Source organism: Lissotriton vulgaris, chromosome 5 (assembly GCF_964263255.1).
Source record: "Lissotriton vulgaris chromosome 5, aLisVul1.2, whole genome shotgun sequence".
In the NCBI taxonomy this organism is placed as follows: Eukaryota; Metazoa; Chordata; class Amphibia; order Caudata; family Salamandridae; genus Lissotriton; species Lissotriton vulgaris.
Window position 1 is genome coordinate 68293887 of NC_141693.1, and position 20300 is coordinate 68314186.

Here is a 20300-nt window from a genome sequence, read left to right on the forward strand (position 1 = left end):
TTCTCTTGCTCCTTGTCGCGTTGGATATGACGCGTTCGCGTCCTCGCGCTCTCGCTCGCGGTGGAGAATGACGTGTTTGGGTTCTCTCGCTCCTTGCCGCGTTCGATATGACGTGATTGCATCCTCACACTCTCTCTCCCCAATGACGTGTTCAAGATCTCATACTCTCGCGGTGCATGATCGACGAATGACGTGATCTCGGGCGCGCACTCTCGCGAGATAGCGCAAAATGGCTAACAACAATCCAACATCTCGAGGAGCACGCGACCGGATCGGGAAAACTTGCCGGCGAACGCGGGGATCCAAGTCAAGCGATCACGCGCGCGCGCGAACGTATTTTTACTGCGCGAGCATGAAAAAGATTTCCAGTATGCTGCTGATCACGGAAATTTTGGCATTTTCGTGCTCTCCATGGAACGCGAAAATGTCAAATTATCACAATTTCCGCGAGCGGAAAGGAATTTGACGCCCAGACCTACTATCAATCAATCGAGCCTGCAAAGATTATCTGGCGGTACCTACTGGCATTTTGCAGGATCTCAGGCCCAAGGTTGTAAAACTAGCAATGTCCTACACAGGCCAATCTCACCACTTAAATGGTTTTTCACAATGAACACCGTGAGGCCTATGAGCTTGGCCAGGATATTGATAAATTACTAGGAAGGCCTACTGCCTTTCACCAGAAAATTTCAAACATTTACAGGCAATGTAATTAACATTAAGGTCCCTTTTAAAAGGACCATTCAGACTTTTAAGCAGGTCTAAAACAGTGATAAAACATTAGTCAAAAGTCGTTCCCGAACAAACAAAAAACTCCTAAGTATTTTGTTATGGAAGCCATAATCCCTGGGTGACTCTCTCTTTGTTTACCAGGTTGCCTGGTGACCCTTCACGACCACCAGGCCAGCTTCCTCCATGGGCCTTAACAAAAGTTAGACCCACAACAGTGGTTTTATGCAGCTACCACCCAGGCACCTGCCTTTTCTCTTCAGGGGTGTGTGTGCCAGGGAATGTCTCCCTGCCCTGGGTAGTCTGGGACCCGCTTCTCCGTCTTTACAGCTGTTTGGGGTAGTTGGTGCAGGTGCAGGAGGAAACTGGCAGGAGCTGCACACAAGCATATCCCCTGCTGCAAGGTGTTCTTCTAGTACCCCTTCTGTTCGTAACTTTTTCTGTGTCAGGACAGTATATAGGTTACCACTAACCTTGTCAGCCGGGTACAGCGGGAGCGATGAATGATGCTAGATTTCTCCTACCCTTATATAGAATAACCTGCGAGTATTTTAGTACGTCAGCAGGTTATACCATAACCGGGGAAGGGGAAAAAAGGGATAAATGAAAAAATAAAGATGCAGCAGCTTGGGAAATCAAAGTAGCCTTGGCGTAGATTATATAGACCTCACTCTTATGGTAGCCGTATTTCCTGTATATGGGACACAATACAACACTCATAAATTCCCACACAGCTTCTGGGTTATTATCAATGTGAATGTGTGAAGTTACACTTACATTTATAAACTGCTGCAATCATGCCACAGAAAAAGACTCAAAAAATGGAAAAAATAAAGAAAAGAAAACAAACTCATGTCTTCATATCACTAAACTCGAGTGATGAACACTCTCTGTAGTACAGAGATAGATGTATACAGTAATCGGATAATGTAGTACTTAGTGTGACCATGTGGCCTTCTGGTCAATTATGTCTCCGTAGTTCTTTATTCCAAAAAAGATGATATCTTGTTCTCTACTGGCAAACGATGATCACTCTGGCTAGCCACTAATAGAACTCCGAGCCTTCCAAGCGGCTCCTAATGGCAGTGTACCATCTCCAAGTTGATCTCTTCTCACGAACGAACAAACAGAGACAAATGCCTCGTTTCCACTCGCGCGAATGCAATAATACAAAATATCAGCGCTCACACACGCTTGAAGGAATAGCGGCTGTCTATGGAAAAGCTGTGTTGAAACTAGCGTGGAAATGCGCTCCAGGAAGACTCTCCAATTGTCCAGGATGACTGCGCCATCTAGCGAGATTTGGAAAGAGCGAGGCGTGTTTGAGCGCAAATTAACCCCCGCTTCCAGCGCGGCAAATGCGCTACGAGGATGGCTTCTGTGGAGAGACCAGCGTCTCCGATTTCAATACAACACAGGGAACTGCGAGCAGGATTGCTACCATCCGGAAACAGGAACTTCCAACTTCAGATGACAAGCACCTTACAATAATCAGGGAGGAGTTCATGTAGGAAAGGGAAGAAGGAAACTACTACTCCTAGCATTATCGGAGATGTAGTTTTGCTGCATACAATATCATTCACTCTATATGTGCATACATCTCCCTGAGTGAAATGTGACAAACTGCTGGGTGGTCTTCTAGTACTCCCTTCTGTTCGTACCTTCTTCTGCAGGGTGCTCTTCTAGTACCCCCTTCTGTTCATACCTTTTTCTGCTGGATGGTCTTCTAGAACCCCCTTCTGTTCATACCTTTTTCTGCTGGGTGGTCTTCTAGTACCCCCTTCTGTTCATACCTTTTTTTAGGTCTCGCGACCTATCAATGCGCATGCGCATTGAGCGGAGCGAGAATTCAAGTGCTCAAAATACTTGTGAAACCACTGGTTTTTTGGTGCGTTTTCTTCGAGTTCACATGGCCACAGGCACGCGCTTTTGGGCCATAAACTGTTCCCCAGCTCCAGCACCTCCACTCTCTCTCCCGGCAAACACAGCCTTACTTGCATTTCTCCTCCCCCTCCCCAGCCAGCTTCCCCCAGGCCGTAGCAGCACTCCTCCCACACCTTTGAAGTGAAGCTTAGCTTCACTTCAAAGGCCCCTGCTGCTTCACACCGTGTCGCATTTCTCCTCCCCCCTCCCCTTCTCTGCCTTCCCTCCTTCTTGTTTTCCTCGGGGTCATAGTGTGTGGATAGACAACTGTCATTCAAGCGAACACCACTATTTGGCGAAATCTGACTGCAAAGACTTACAATTATACACAAATAAGTAAACATACTCACACCCGAGTGTGTAACTATAAACACGCATACTGTAAATTGACGTCAAATATTTGTAAAGCTCCTACAATGGAGAGAGATTTTGAGTGGCACAAGACTGCCCATTAGTGCTTGAAGCATCTGTCAGGCTGCTTTGACTGTCACGCTGTGGTTGTGTGGATTACAACGTGTTTGCCGCGGTTGCATCATGTGTTGTGGGTATTTGTGGTCACCAGTGAGTGCGCAGCACACACAGCTATGTACATGCGTACAGAGACTTCCGCACGCACAAATACACGAACACACAGGCACCTTCAAGGAAATGAGACGAGTAAACACACCCAAACATACGACACACAGAGATATACAGACCCAAAGATAAACGCGCAAGCGCAAATACACATCTACACACAGGCACACACAAAGCGGAAGCACATAGGCATGCGCAAAACTAAAACAAAGACTGTCACTCAAAATTAAACATAATAACACAAACTGATAATCACACGCACCCAGCACGCGCACACACAGAAAAGATCACACATAGGAGCCCCCCCCCCCCACACACACACACACACATACAAAGCACTAGAATAAACAGATACTTTTAGTAACACCTTTATTGTACACTGACCATCAAACATACACAGAAGATCACACAGACGCATGCACTTATTAAATAACAAATACACACAAAGGCACATCTGAAGAATCACAGCGACACCGCCACGCCGCTTTGCAGCTCTTTCTTGAATAAAACACCTTTCAACGGTCCTCGTAGCTATGCAGATAATCTGCTTCTCTGGGATACGAATTCGACCGCCGGTCCCCTTTACCTAAACCGTACAGACATATGAAGTAATTTACGTGACAATGTGTTTTTGAAAGGGGGGTGTTGCTCCTATGGACACTCGTGCACCGTTCTGCAACTGTTGTGCTGGGGCTGGTGAATAAGAGGCATGCCAGAATGCACGGAGGTACTTCTACGTTCCCATTGTGAGCTCATGAGTCAACCTGGTGTTTAACCAACGTATAGAGTTTTATACAAATGCAGTAGTTTCACTATTTTTATTGGGACTCAAGCTGGGAATAAAGTAGGCGCATAGGAGCTTTCAAATGAGGGAGCGCTTTTGATGTGGACAGTGGACAATCCGCTCGCCTGTACATCAGTGCAACTTTAAATAACAATGTATGGAAGCCTAACGCGTACATTCCAAAAGACCTGATTCAAAGGGGAGACTCCCGATTTTTGAAGCCAAAAGAAAAGTATACGTCCTGGTGAGCGCTTGTTTGGATTCTCTTGCTCCCTGGTACTTTTCGTCAAGTTCTTAAACTTGAAGTCTGATAATTGTTTCATTTCGCTGTCTCACATTTCCGACCTCACCGATTCAGCCGACGACATATATCTTCTCAAAATGATTCAAATTTTTCTCTTTGCCCTTCGTTAGCTGTTCAAGCACTGGAAGATAAGAATGCATCCAGTGCAGCTGCACTCGAAGCTGTCTTTTCTCTTAGGGCCATCTCCTCTTCAGAGCCAAGAAATTGGGCCTATTGGCGTCGTGAGGAAAGGCTAGGTGGGGCCAGTGCCCCCTCTGTAAATATCCTGGCTCCACTGCCGGAGACAGACCCCAAAAACAGACTGCCAGTTCCTGTTTACATTTCACGTTTTGCTTACAATTGCATTACTGAAGTATATTGGATGGTGTGTTTCTGCAGTTTTTTCAGGCATCTTGTTACTAATGTGTAGTGCGTAATGTGACACAAGTCGCTCCTGTGTGCAGGTTTTGTGGGTTGCCCATTATTGAGAGTTGCATTCAGGCTGAGCTTCTGTCGGAGACTCATAAAGGGGCTAGGAATACTTGCTCCTCTAATCCTGACCTTGGCCTGTTTTTAATTGTGATTTTATGCAAAAGTGTGTGAAGGAGGTGTGCAGCTGTGAAACTATTGACAGGGCGAAATTTAAAGAACATGCCGTGTGTGCACGTGAGTCGGTATAGGTGAGTGGGTGTATTGTGTGTGCGTGTGGGGGATTGGTCATTGGTGATGGAAGAAGATGCAGGAGAGAGTGAAAAGAGGGTGCTAAAGGAAAGGGATCCGGTGTGAGGGATGCAGATTGTTTCATGCGAGAGAAAAAACAGTAAAAATCTAACGGTGACTTCCGCAGACAGAGGTGTGAGGAGGAGTACGATAGTGACTGAGACACCCGGGACCGTACCACAGCACATAGTGATGTTTAATTCAAAGCCTCCTGCTTAAAAAGATAACGTTACTTTGTATAGAATTATATAACACACACAACGCCCATTGTAGGATGCCCCCGGTTTTTATCGGCCCATTGTGTGCCCCCTCCCCAAAAATCAAGTCTAGAGATTCCCCTTATTGGTCCATATCGAGCATTTCCTATTAACTGCAGTGTAAAATGTGCAGCGTTACTTGTACTGGCAACACATCTCTATTTCTTAGAAAGACGTGTTTCCCCTACACAAACTTTCCATCAATGTTGGTACTTGAATTAGGTGACAAATGCTCTATCAATCAATATGGGTGTAAAGACGACAAAGTTGTTTAGCCAGTTCAAGAGTTTGAAACTGTACACCTATAGAAAGTTTGTATCTCTCTACCTACATTATAAAACACTGAAAGCACATGTATTCAACCCCCCCCTTTCCACTGATCACCAAGTGCAAGTGTCTCTCTGTTCTGCGGACACTTAATGGTGACTAATACTTTCCACCCTTAGGAATGCAGGTCTATTTTTTTTTAATGCACTGTGCATCAGTGAAACGTACATACCTCCCTCCCGGGTTCCCTCTCATTTGTGAGTTCGTAGGTGCTGTCAAAGTACTTGCAAGAACACATATAGCCTGGTGAATACTACTAGATCAAACAAAGGTAACGTTTTGTACACGTTGTAGGTACTTTATTTATTATATTGTAATCGCGGGAGTGCTGTCTACCACAGAAGAGTTTAAAGCCACCAGTGAGGCTGGTACTGGCCTTACACATGTGACTTTTATGAAGCACAGAAACAGGCTCAGGATTGGATGTAAAAATAAAAGCCTGCAGATTTGGGATATGCACAATTTGAAAAGCTTTCGGTGTACATGGCGAGAGATACTGAATGGAATCGCGGTGCTTTTTTTCTGTTATTTGGAGATGGCGTTTATGGAAAATCCTTATTGTTGCGAGTAACGTGAGAGAAGTTTTAGCACTGAGAGCGGAACACCCATAATTTCATACCAGACACAGGCTTAGTTACAGGGAAATTCATAAACTGTCCAACCCTCTTAGTTTTATTCCGCTCACATTACGATACTTTAAAGCTACAATGTAAAAATAACTATCGTAATACAACAGTACATTAAATGCATCAAACATTTGCATTTTCAATGTATAATGTAAAGCTGAATTAAGACTTCTTTTAGTTGTCTAACAAAATTAAAAACAAGCATTTGCAATGCAATAGGTCTTGCATTTACACAAGTTTAAGCTATTGGCATTGTAAATGACAAAGCCTTTTATTTATTTTTTATACAGACCGTGGGAAAGCCGACACCGAGATTCGAACCCGGTTCCTTAGTCCCAAAGTCAGCAGCTCTGTTCTTTATTTGTTGTGGCATTAGTTGCCTAGACAGGCTTCATGCGTAGTTTCTTCTGTCCTTGATTTCTTCCCTTGACACTTTCACGCAGATGATATTCTTCGTTCAGTGCAGTGCAGTGCTTTTTAACTCCATGCCTTTAGTGTGTTTGTTTGGCTCTGTTTACCGCTTCCCTTACACCTCCTGCATTCAATCATGTGAATGTTCTACTTGAAAACCGAATGTGGTTTCGGCATTCAGGCTCATACACTCTTTTGGCGGTTCGTGAAGGCGTTGCATTTACTCCCAAGGTAATTACTTTCACTCATACCGTGAGTGCAAGTTTTTAGTTTCCGAAATATATTGCACCACAAGAGTGGCCTTCACTGTGTTTTTCAGTCAAAGCTTTTGCCTCCTTCGGGCACAGCTATTTATTTCATGTGGTGCCACTGCCAGCGGATAGTTGTGTTATGATTAAATCTTCACATTGACATCCAAAGAAATTAATCCGCTATATGAGAGCATGCCTCTTTCAACTTTAGAGACGTAATTTCCGGCAGTTTAACTCTGCGTCTTTGTTCATGCCACAGCTTCTGCTTTAATTAGGCACAGCCTTTTTGAACACAGGGAGTGCCGTGGCTTGTGCTAAGCTTATTAATACAGGAGTTGTTTTGGTTTAGATTGCAAGGCTGCCAACTTTGTTTGAATCAGCATTGTCTTGATTCGGAGCAATTGCATAATTATAATTTCCTAATGCGAAAAGTTAAAAGTATGGGCATTGTAAATCACAAAACAAAAAAATAAAATGTCATTTAGAAAACCAATAAATAAAACTTTCCTACTGCGAGACCTATTGGCAACGCCAGTGCTTGTCTGCTAGGTGGTCTTCTAGTACCCCCTTCTGTTCATACCTTTTGTCTGCTGGGTGGTGTTCTAGTACCCCCTTCTGTTCATACCTTTTTCTGCTGGGTGGTCTTCTAGTAACCCCTTCTGTTCATACCTTTTTCTGCTGGGTGGTCTGCGGGTACCCCCTTCAGTTCTTACCTTTTTATGTTGGGTGGTCTTCTAGTACCCCTTCTGTTCATACCTTTTTCTGCTGGGTGGTCTGCTAGTACCCCCTTCTATTCATACCTTTTTCTGCTGGGTGGTCTGCTAGTACCCCCTTCTATTCATACCTTTTTCTGCTGGGTGGTCTTCTAGTACCCCCTTCTGTTCATACCTTTTTCTGCTGGGTGGTCTTCTAGTACCCCCTTCTGTTCATACCTTTTGTCTGCTGGGTGGTGTTCTAGTACCCTCTTCTGTTCATACCTTTTTCTGCTGGGTGGTCTGCTAGTACCCCCTTCTGTTCATACCTTTTTCTGCTGGGTGGTCTTCTAGTACCCCCTTCTGTTCATACCTTTTTCTGCTGGGTGGTCTTCTAGTACCCCTTCTGTTATTACCTTTTTCTGCTGGGTGGTCTTCTAGTACCTCTTCTGTTCTTACCTTTTTCTGCTGGGTGGTCTTCTAGTACCCCCTTCTGTTCATACCTTTTTCTGCTGGGTGGTCTTCTAGTATCCCTTCTGTTCATACCTTTTTCTGCTGGGTGGTGTTCTAGTACCCCCTTCTGTTCATACCTTTTTCTGCTGGGTGGTGTTCTAGTACCCCCTTCTGTTCATACCTTTTTCTGCAGTCTGCTCTTCTAGTACCCCCTTCTGTTCGTACCTTCTTCTGCAGGGTGCTCTTCTAGTACCCCCTTCTGTTCATACCTTTTTCTGCTGGGTGGTCTTCTAGTACCCCCTTTTGTTCATACCATTTTCTGCTGGGTGGTCTTCTAGTACCCCCTTCTGTTCGTACCTTCTTCTGCAGGGTGCTCTTCTAGAACCCCCTTCTGTTCATACCTTTTTCTGCTCGGTGGTCTTCTAGTACCCCCTTCTGTTTGTACCTTTTTCTGCTGGGTGGTCTTCTAGTACCCCATTCTGTTCATACCTTTTTCTGCTGGGTGGTCTTCTAGTACCCCCTTCTGTTCTTACCTTTTTCTGCTGGGTGGTGTTCTAGTACCTCTTCTGTTCTTACCTTTTTCTGCTGGGGGGTCTTCTAGTACCCCCTTCTGTTCATACCTTTTTCTGCTGGGTGGTCTTCTAGTACCCCCTTCTGTTCGTACCTTCTTCTGCAGGGTGCTCTTCTAGTACCCCCTTCTGTTCATACCTTTTTCTGCTGGGTGGTCTTCTAGTAACCCCTTCTGTTCATACCTTTTTCTGCTGGGTGGTGTTCTAGTACCCCCTTCTGTTCATACCTTTTTCTGCTGGGTGGTGTTCTAGTACCTTTTATGTTCTTACCTTTTTCTGCTGGGTGGTCTTCTAGTACCCCCTTCTGTTCATACCTCCTTCTGTTCATACCTTTTTCTGCTGGGTGGTCTTCTAGTACCCCCTTCTGTTCATACCTTTTTCTGCTGGGTGGTCTTCTAGTATCCCTCCTGTTCATACCTTTTTCTGCAGGCTGCTCTTCTAGTACCCCCTTCTGTTCATACCTTTTTCTGCTGGGTGGTCTTCTAGTACCCCCTTCTGTTCATACCTTTTTCTGCTGGGTGGTCTTCTAGTACCCCCTTCTGTTCATACCTTTTTCTTATGGGTGGTCTTCTAGTACCCCCTTCTGTTCATACCTTTTTCTGCTGGGTGGTCTTCTAGTACCCCCTTCTGTTCATACCTTTTTCTGCAGGGTGGTGTTCTAGTACCTCTTCTGTTCTTACCTTTTTCTGCTGGGTGGTCTTCTAGTACCCCCTTCTGTTCATACCTCCTTCTGTTCATACCTTTTTCTGCTGGGTGGTCTTCTAGTACCCCCTTCTGTTCATACCTTTTTCTGCTGGGTGGTCTTCTAGTATCCCTTCTGTTCATACCTTTTTCTGCAGGCTGCTCTTCTAGTACCCCCTTCTGTTCATACCTTTTTCTGCTGGGTCGTCTTCTAGTACCCCCTTCTGTTCATACCTTTTTCTGCTGGGTGGTCTTCTAGTACCCCCTTCTGTTCATACCTTTTTCTGCTGGGTGGTCTTCTAGTACCATCTTCTGTTCATACCTTTTTCTGCAGGCTGCTCTTCTAGTACCCCCTTCTGTTTGTACCTTTTTCTGCTGGGTGGTCTTCTTGTACCCCCTTCTGTTCATACCTTTTTCTTCAGGTTGCTCTTCTAGTACCCCCTTCTGTTTGTACCTTTTTCTGCTGGGTGGTCTTCTAGTACCCCCTTCTGTTCGTACCTTTTTCTGCAGGTTGCTCTTCTAGTACCCCCTTCTGTTCATACCTTTTTCTGCAGGGTGCTCTTCTAGTACCCCCTTCTGTTCATACCTTTTTCTGCTGGGTGGTCTTCTAGTATCCCTTCTGTTCATACCTTTTTCTGCAGGCTGCTCTTCTAGTACCCTCTTCTGTTTGTACCTTTTTCTGCTGGGTGGTCTTCTAGTACCCCCTTCTGTTCATACCTTTTTCTGCTGGGTGGTCTTCTAGTACCCCCTTCTGTTTGTACCTTTTTCTGCTGGGTGGTCTTCTAGTACCCCCTTCTGTTCATACCTTTTTCTGCTGGGTGGTCTTCTAGTACCCCCTTCTGTTCGTACCTTTTTCTGCTGGGTGGTCTTCTAGTACCCCCTTCTGTTTGTACCTTTTTCTGCTGGGAGGTCTTCTAGTACCCCCTTCTGTTCATACCTTCTTCTGCAGGGTGCTTTTCTAGCACCCCTTCTGTTTATACCTTCTTTTGCAGGGTGCTCTTCTAGTACCACCTTCTGTTCATACCTTTTTCTACTGGGTGGTCTTCTAGTACCCCCTTCTCTTCATACCTTTTTCTGCGGCGTGCTCTTCTAGTAACCCCTTCTGTTCTTACCTTTTTCTGCTGGGTGGTCTTCTAGTACCCCCTTCTTTTTATACCTTTTTCTGCTGAGTGGTGTTCTAGTACCTCTTCTGTTCATACCTTTTTCTACTGGGTGGTCTTCTAGCACCCCCTTCTCTTCATACCTTTTTCTGTGGCGTGCTCTTCTAGTAACCCCTTCTGTTCTTACCTTTTTCTGCTGGGTGGTCTTCTAGTACCCCCTTCTGTTTATACCTTTTTCTGCTGAGTGGTGTTCTAGTACCTCTTCTGTTCTTACCTTTTTCTGCTGGGTGGTGTTCTAGTGCATCTTCTGTTCTTACTGTTTTCTGCTGGGTGGTCATCTAGTACCCCTCCTGTTCTTACCTTTTTCTGCTGGGTGGTCTTCTAGTACCCCTTCTGTTCATACCTTTGACTGCTTGCCCCTTTTTTGTTAACCATTCTGCTCGTACTTCCTCCTGCAGGGGCTCTTCTAGTTCCAAGACTCAAAAGTACTGGTGCTATGCCCTCCTCCTTTCCGCTACCGCCTCTGCCCAGCCCGGGCACCCACTTCCGCCGTGCGTGCTCACCATGCATGCTCGCCCTGCGGGTGATTTACTGCTGCTGCATATTCCTAGACGTGGAGACGCCAACACCCCGACAACACTGTGGAGGTCGGGCAAAACTCCCTATGGGGATGACACCCTCGGAGTGGGCGTGCTAAAGGGCTGAAGGGGAAAGCAGGGGAAACCAACCGAAAAGGCAAATAATCTGTCTGGAGGGAGCATGTTCTCTACTCGGCACAGGCAGTTACAGGACCTGAAAATTACTTGACCTGGCAGTGTAAGTTTCCCCATCACTGTGTCTTAGCCCATTGGAGAGCTTGGGACCTAAGTGTGCGGTAGGGTGGGTAGGTAGTTTGCCCTTCCAGTTCCTGTGCCTAGGACCCTACGCTGAGTCTAGTGCTCCAAAGGCTTGGCAGACCCCAATCTCAGCTCCAGTTCATCACAGCTCCTGCTCATCCTAGATAGGACTGTAATTGAAATGGGACAGCCGTACCTTCTTCTTGCATCAACGAGCTTTAAAAAGACCTTTGAAAGTATCTGGCAGCGTAGGAGAGTTGTGGTGAGGCGGTGGCAGCAGCGGTGGGTATCCAGTAGAGCAATAAAAAAGGAAGGAAGTGGTTTTTTTCTAGTTGCTTCCCTATTTTCATAAACTCAGTTAGAAATGGGACTTCTGGTTGACTAGAGCTTGCGCCTAAGCCAGGCAGAAACCATCACTCTAGTCAGGGCAAGGGAGTTACATACTGATGATAACCCCTGCTCACCCCCTTTGGTAGCTTGACACGAGCAGTCAGGCTTATCCCAGAGGCAATGTGTAAAGCATTTGCGCAACACACACACAGCAGCAATACACTAGGCACTCTACAAAAGGAACTCCACACAAGGATATATCAAAAATAACCTTTGTATTATCATTTATTTTATTTATTTATTTATCAAGTTTTACATAGCGCTGGCGAGACCCGGAGGTATCAGAGCGCTTTACAAAAGGAACAGCAACGAACAATTTAAAGATTTTTCACAGAAATTTCAAAAATAAATGACAAATCATAAGAGGCAGAGAAGGAATGGGGGACAAGAATGTGAGTCTAAGAATAGGTGGGAGTGGGGAAGGGAACCTCAGGGGAAGTGCGTAAAGGCAGTCCAGCTAAAAGAGAAAAACGTTCGACTCAAAAGTCAAAATATCAGAGCGATTAACATAAGGTCAAGATACAGTAATTTAAAAACATTAGTTGCACGGTTATTAACAAGGTGAGTGGAAAAATCATAGGGGGGAGAGAAGGTAGAGGGGGACAAGAGTAGTGTTCTGAGAGAGGGAGAGGGGAGAGGATGGAACCAGAGGGGAGATGGAGTAAAGGCAGTCCAGAAAGAGGGAGAAAAACGTTTGAAGATTGTTAGGGGGAGACCGGAGGAAAGGGGGGGAAAGAAAGAGGTAACACAAGATGGCGGGTCCGGGTCGTGGGAATCAACAGTGGCCAGGAACCAGAGCCAGAGGGGGGGACGCATTACCAAACTCGAAGACGGATGGAAGGGTGAAGAGGCATGCAGGCTCAAGACCACTGGGGCATCGGTGTAGGCAATCCGCCGGGCAGAGCTCCCGCACCCCCATACCTGGAAAGGTTTCTCAGGTCTTGGAAGTCAGAGGCGATGCGGAGCACATACAGGCAGACGGCCAGCATGGGGCGGAAGCAGCGAAGACTGGAAGACAGCCGATGAAGACAGAGCTGCTCCAAGGCTGGTCAAATAATCAGCCATCCGCAGCGACTCGCTCCGAGGGAGGCAGCAGAGGGGGAAAACAGTAGCAGCGGGATGAGGAATGCCATGCCTCGATGAACAGCTGGGTAGGTGACGGCCGTGGGAGAACCCGGGCCAGACTCCTCAATAGCAGAACTAAGCGGCTCCACCTGGCATCGGCCATGTTGTCCCGATGTCCCGGAAGAGTGGAATCTCACTCCCGAGCAATCCAGCTCCATCCGGAGCCATCCAAAGGTGCCAGTGCTGCGCCGGGGCTGGACAATCATCAGGAATCTGCAGCGATTTGCTCCGATGGAGGCAGCAGAAGTGGAAAAAAGCAGCAGCGGTGGAAAAAAGCAGCAGCGGGATGAGGGATGCCATACCCCGATGTCCGGCTGGGTAGGTGACGGCCGCGGGAGAAACCCGGGCCAGACTCCTTTTTAGCCGAACCAAGCAGCTCCACCGGGCATCGGCCATGTCTTCTCAGTGTCCGCTTACGGGAGAAATTACAGGGAAAAAGGGGGCTTTAAGACAGAACGGCAATCCCTGTCTTGGAGCCCCTGGCCGGAGCTCCTCACCGGGTGGCCATCTTGCCTTAAGTTCCTATCATAAACACGTTAGAATAGTAATCACACAATATACACTGTGCCAACTGGCACTAGGCAATATTTAAAGGGGATTATCAGTGCTAAAGTGCCCAGAGGCCTAAAACCACCAACACCATGTCAAAAACAAGACTAAGAGAAATGCAAAAAGTTTAGGGATGACCCTGCAAAAAGGGCCAAGTACAACAAACTCCAATAGCATTCTTTTTTTGTGGCTCATTTTGGATTCCTGGAATTATTATGGATCATAAAACATGTGCTCCCCCTCCTGTACTTTGATGCAAGTGCAACCTCCTTAGAGTGACAGAGGAAAAAGAACAGGCGAGGCCCTGTAAAAGGAGGAAGTCAGGTGAAAAAAAAATGAAAGATCCGCCTGATTCTCTTTCTTATATAGCTGAGGATCCACCTGTAATAAAGGGAAAACAACCCTCTCACCTTTAGCTACCTTCATTTTTTTTGTCTGAATATCTTTTATTGATTTTCATTATTTATTCACAGTACACATCATAATGTTAGACAAGAAAATTCAACATAGCATCCCGTAGTCGTACAGAGTTATTCAGAAGAAACAACAAGTTGCCACAGGACATTATTCATGTATTGCATCACATTAATCAGAAATGCTCACAAGGAGGGTTTGTTTGCAAAATAAATCGCATATCTAAGAAGTGATAGGTTCATTTTGGAAAAGGAGAATATACTAGGAACCAGGAAACCGCAACAGGGCCCAAGGTGTAACCTGATCAAATGGAGGAGGTTCATGTAGTAGAAGAGACTTTAGAGAGTGTGCAGCTTCATGGTCATAGTAGCTGCACGTCTTGGCTTTTGTGGATGTGCTGCAAAGGGGTGTGATTTCTTATCTGCGTGTCTCTATCGGCCCATATCAGGAAACAGGTGTAGGACGTAACGTCCGAGACAGTACCATTGATTGATGTATGTGAGTATAGGCAGCATGTGTACAGTTCGATATTCTGAACATCTTAACAACTGTATAAAACTGAAAGAGTATTGAGACACTAAAATATAAGAGCAAAAGAAAAGGAAAAAACATAATATGTAAGCAAGAAGAACGCTGTGTGTTGTCGCTAGTGTGTGTCTTCGGTTCCAGGGAATGGCCAGTGTGGGAGCCGGGAGGTAAAAATCTGCTGCGGTCAGGATCCCCCTGGAGGGGAAGAGTCAACCCTCCATGCCATATAAGCATCAGGCTCTTGGAGCTGTGGGGGTAGGGTCTCCAGTGTGTGGGTTAGCAGCGCAGTTATGTGGTGTGACTGAAATGAAATGAAATGAAATGAAATGAAAAATTACACTTATATAGCGCATAACCACCCGGAGGCCTCGCAGCGCTTTAGACTGAATACTGTGTCGAGCTACTGGGTAAGTTTAGTACGCCTTTGAATACAGGTGAGTTTTTAGGTTTCTCCTAAATGACATTAGATTGTTATTTTGTCTGAGAGTTAAAGGCAGGGAATTCCATAGCTTTGCCGCTGCGTGAGTGAAAGAGCGGCCACCCCAGCGGGCTTTCTTGATTTTAGACATGGTTGCCAAATGCAGTGAAGCCGAGCGAAGGGCTCTGGATGGAAAATACGGTAACACCAGGGGGTACAGGATTGCCAGGCCATTTCGATGGAAGGATTTGTGCAAGATGCACATGGCCTTAAACTGTGTTCTGGCAGCCACTGGGAGCCAATGGAGTTCTTTTAAGGCATTCCTTGCTGATTGGCAGCGGGGGATGTTGAACAACAGTCGGGCGGCACAGTTTTGGGTAACTTGGAGTCTTTTTGTCACTGCTGCCGGGGCTCCTAGATATAGAACATTTCCATAGTCCAGGCGAGAGAGTATCAGGGCCTGTACCATGACCCTTCTCGCCTGGAATGGAAGTAGAGGGAGCACTTTGCGGAGCATTTTCATTAGCCCCACACATGTGGAGGCAGTTTTGGTAGCTTGGACTGAGAAATCCAGCGCACTATCAAGCCAGATTCCTAGGCTCTTTATCTGGTCTTTCGGAGGAGGGGGGACACCGAGACATGAAGGCCAGCCAGACGCCAGGGAGGTCGGGGAAGGGTTACCTAGTAGCATGATCTCCGTCTTCTCCCCGTTGAGTTTGAGGTGGGAGAGTTGCAACCACCCAGCAACAGCCTCCAGACAAGGGCCCAGGGTGTTAGACGAACCCTCCTTGTGGTCCAAAGAGACCACAAGTTGGGTATCGTCTGCGTAGGTGACGATCCGCACACCAAAAGGGAGGACTATCTTCTCTAGAGGCTGCATATAGACATTAAAAAGTGTGGGGCTCAGGGAGGAGCCCTGCGGAACCCCACAGCTGAGCGGATGCTTAGATGATGCCACCTCGCCCTCAAACACCTGAAAAAAACGTTCCTCCAAGAAGGAGGTCAGCTAACTCAGGGCCGCGCCCGACACCCCCATGCCCTTTAAACGATGTAATAATGTGGCATGGTTAACAGTGTCGAACGCGGCACTAAGATCAAGAAGTATAATGGCTGTGACTGAAGTGTAATACTTATAGGTACCAGGCACAAAGCAACCGTGTAGGCTCGCAGCACCTTTAGCTACCTTCATAATGAGCTCTGTCTACAAATACATCGATATTAGCTCTCGCTCAACAACAAGTGTGATTAACAAAACCCCTGGAACCCAAAGTTCAGAAAATAAGGGGGTAGCGCCTGCAGACAATTATGTCCAACCAGTGAATATCCTGAAGGACTCGCTCTTGACCACCCTGGACCAGGGCCCCAGACTATCATCTTCACCCTGCCTTAATATTTTGTCAACTCCATTGTTGGTCGATGGGTCTGGAGCCTTACGGTCAAATCTTACTGTAACTTACTGGGATCTAAATGTTTTAGAATTCATGTTGTCTTTTATTGTCTAAATGATTATTTCCTGTTGCTGTTATTGTAATCCGAGTATTGTATTTGTTAGATTTGTCTAAAGTGTTTATTTATATGTTTTTACAACATCCCTGAAGAAGGACCTATGTTCAGGGACGAAACACGTTGACTTTGTCCTTTTGTCCTTGATTTTGAAGTTTAAGAAAAGAAAATAAAGGATGAATTTTCGGAAAGAACTCTGTTTCATGATGTCTATTTCATGTGCTGCGATACCTTTATAACCCTTATTTCTCCTTTTGTTAAAAATGATCCTAAAAAGACGGTGTAATGTAAAGTCATTCATATCACCCACTGCTGTGTCACATGAACATTTTAAAAAGATCATACAATTTGTTACATGACCCCATTCATAATATTAGAAGGTGCTATGTTTTGTGATCCCCGTTAAGGATGTCAGTTTCTGCTATGTCATGTGACCACATTGAGAATGTCACAATCTGTGCTTAGTCATGTGATTCCACACCCTGTGCTGTCATGTTTCCCCATTCTCGATATTACAGACTGTGCTGTGCTACACAACTCCAGGCACATGATCACAGACAGCAACAGGAATAGCTCCTTAATATCTTAACTGTTGATAGAAGTGTTTCCCTCCTAAAACTACTGCCACATTCTAACCTCTTCTGTGGAAACTGATTTCTCTGTGTTTGTTTCTCTTTTTTGTAGGATGTCAGAAGCACCCTAAGCAGGTAAGGCTGCCTTATTATCCTCCTCTCCGTGTGTAAGGAGCAGGTCTCGCTGTTGCTATGTGTAAATGCTGTGTGTAAATGCCACTATTGAGGTCACACTAAGTGTTAGGAAACTTTCAGATCCTCATAAAATCACTTTGTGTCTGCGGAAAATTCTTTTGATTCTCTTGAAAACTCACTTAAATTCCCAAAATCCCAATGAGTCCTCAGAAAACTACTCTGACCGCTGAAATAATTACTATAAAAATGAGCTTCAGACCTCACAATTGTGTAAACCTACCTGAAGTTCTCAGTAAAGTGGCTTGATTGCACAGAAACCTCAGGTACATTCTGGAAAGCCCCCTCAGGGGAAGCGAAACTGTGGTTCCCTTACGTAATAGAAGAGTTTAATAGAACAAAATCACCATCAAATCCAGGGCCCTTGGGGCAATCTATAGTGAATGTTGATCATAATCCAGGGCAAGATAACGGTAATCAGCCGACCTTCTCGAACCCGGTGCTGATTAAGCTGCAGAGCCAAGAGGATCAGGAGAAAGAGGGACTCCTAAAGTAAATGTGGGTGACATTGAGAATCTGAGTTTTTCCCATAACATTATTTTAGCTAATTATGAAACAAGTAGAGACCCTACACTAGTGAGAAATTCATACGCCTCAAGATTAGAACAGGGTTTGGTTAGCAGAAATGCCCCTCTTCCTTCTGGTGGTGTACTTTCCCGGTACGTTAGCTCCCGGGCCAGTGGAAGGTTGTGGAGGGGGATTTAACCGCAGTCTGTGGCAGTAAGAGGGTTAGGTCAGAGTGGGGTTCAGTCTTGGGGCCAATTGGTGAAGGCCCATAAGGCATACAAGGCCAGGTGTTGGGCAGGTGAACGGGACTTTGCTCTTTGTTTCCTTGTTCGACACTGACTCAATGTTACTGAATAGAAGCACCCTTCTTCAGTTGCTATCACAAATAGAGGACTTGCGAGTGGTAACAAGCAATGACCTTGAGTTGGTCTATTCAGACCTGAGGAGTGCCCCTCCAAGTACTAGAGTCACATTCACGTCAGGGGTAGTCTCAATGTTAGTATTAACTAATGTAGATTCCTTTAGGAAGAGAGGAATAGACGTGCTCACTTGTGGGAACCTTTGCCCAGTTTCGTCTGAAAGTTCAGGAAAGATCCACCAGGTGCCAGGTAGTGGTCTCTCCACTCCCATGGGTGCTATAATCCCTATAAAGCCTAAAGACATTGAAATAACAGTAGGGAGAAATCTAGGAAATAGAGAAATTAACATTATAGGTCCCCGAGTTCAAGGCCCAGTAGTCCCATTGTGGAGGGTGAGATGGCCTAGTGGAGCTGGGTGGCTGGTACCCTGAATGGCTCAAAAGAAACTACAAAAATGACCTTATTGCAGGGGTAGCCAATTGGGAAGAATCCTATCCTCGAATTTAGCTGTGGTAGGAAAAACTAATTGTAAGCTTAAATCATCATTAGAATATGATCCTAAAATAATTTGCCTCCAGGAAACCTGGAAGGGTGGGGACTTTCAGTTTGAGAATTTTTATGTATTTTGTTGTGCAGCAAAATCTTCTTTAAAAGGGCATGCTAGTGGTGGTTTAGCTATTCTACTTAGCTGCACCATAAGATGGGATCCAGTGATTTACATTCATCCCTCAAAGTGTTGTATGGGTGTTAATTTGAGGATTGGGTAAGACAAATCAGGACAAGCTGCTTTTCTTTTTCTGATAAACGTGTATATTCCCCCAGGGAGAGCATCAAACTCACTGGTTGATTCAATTTGTACTTGCGTGCAAAGGATAAGTAGCACTGAAGAATGCATGTGGATTATGATGGGGGGTGATTTTAATGCCAAAATATCTAACAGTGCAGTCATGTCTATTTCAAACCCCGAATTAGAGGAAGTATGGTCCATTCCAGATTCTTTACTGCCCGATCATTTAAGATCAGATAAACGAGGCCAGTTACTTCAGCATAATTTGAGAATGTTCAACCTAGTAATGTTAAATGGCAGATTTCCAGAGGATTCCCTATCCTCTTATACTTATCGGGGCCCATATGGTCACTCATTAATTGATTACATGGTGGTATTTCACCAACTCTTTAGTGTATGTACTCAAATTATTATTTCCAACAAGCCTGAGTGATCATAGAATTTTGGCTGTTAATGTCGATATAGAAATCCAGATGTCTGATCTCTGGAATCAAAGGGACGATAAGGTCTTATATAATTGCAGTGATGGGCACACTTGTTGGTCAAATAATTTTCTGCCCAGTTTCAAGAGAGTCTTTGAAAATATTGCTTTTATTAGTACCCAAGAAACCTCCATTGACAGGTTTGAGAGAATCTTGGTTGCAATTAGATCTTTTGAAAGAAAAAAGCAAGCTCACAGTGTTGCACCATCAGTGATTATATCATGGGAAATCAAAAAATTGAATCGGATATTAATGCTTTAATTTGAGAACAATTTAGGCTGTCTACGATACCAAGGCAAAGGAAAATACACAGACTGAAACAGGTACTTAAAACGAAAATTGTATCCGAACGAAGAAGGGTCAAATACTCAAATTGGGTTAAGCTTCGAGAGGTTGCTCAATCCGGTGACATTAGGAAATATTGGGCACTGATAGAAAAATTTTGTGATGGGAGAGAGAGGCCGAAGCCCATTTTGATTCCAGACGCAGAATGGTCTATGTATATTTCCCAGTTGTATGCTTTAAATTCTGCAGTTGGATGGAATCTAAATGTTGGCTCTGCCCTGTCCGTGGGCAGCGAATATGGAGCACCAACATGCTTTGAAGTAGAGGGTTATATTAAAGGGGCAAGACACTCTGTGCGATGGTTCCAGATGATCAAATAGCCATAATAAAACAGGATGGCGAAGCATGGGCAACATTTTTACCTCCACTATTTGTCCATTGTTATACCCATGGTGTCATCCCACAATCCTGGAAGGGAAGTATAATTGTTCCACTATATAAAAAGGGTCCAGCAAATTCCCCTGCCAGTTTTAGACCGATCTCTCTCCTGGATGCGACTGGCAAATTATTTGCGAAGAACATCCGCACCTATCTGCAAGATTGGGCATTTGGAAATGATCTAATTCGCGTAGAACAAACATGATTTCGCAAAAACAGTGGTACTTTGGATAATATCACCGCCTTGCAAACTTTAACTGAAAAATATCCAGTGAGTCGAGGCATGCCGTTACATGCGACTTTTATAGATTTCTCTATGGCATTCGATCGGGTAGATCGGGGGACGTGGTGGAGAAAAGTGGTCGTAATGGGGATACCTGGGAATTTATTATGATTGGTTATTGCACTTCACTCCTCTACTTAGACGCAGGTGTTATTAGGGGCAAGTAGTAAACAAAAAGGTTTCCCTTTTGGTAGTAGTATCACATCAATTACATTTACACCACATCCATTCACTCATCACTAGTACTCTA

General features: G+C 45.2%; 1 protein-coding gene across 5 annotated transcripts in view; it reads left to right on the top strand.

The window, feature by feature from the left end:
* LOC147710198 (E3 ubiquitin-protein ligase TRIM39-like) overlaps positions 1-20300 on the top strand; it is a 257855-nt gene that overhangs the window by 150100 nt on the left and 87455 nt on the right. For 3 of the 5 annotated variants that reach the window (XM_086920884.1, XM_086920883.1, XM_086920879.1), the window contains one exon: positions 16830-16852. The exons of the other annotated variants lie outside the window; for them this stretch is intronic. In XM_086920884.1, the coding sequence (XP_086777010.1) occupies positions 16830-16852 (23 nt within the window). The remainder of the gene's footprint in view (positions 1-16829; positions 16853-20300) is intronic. 5 annotated transcript variants of the gene reach the window in all.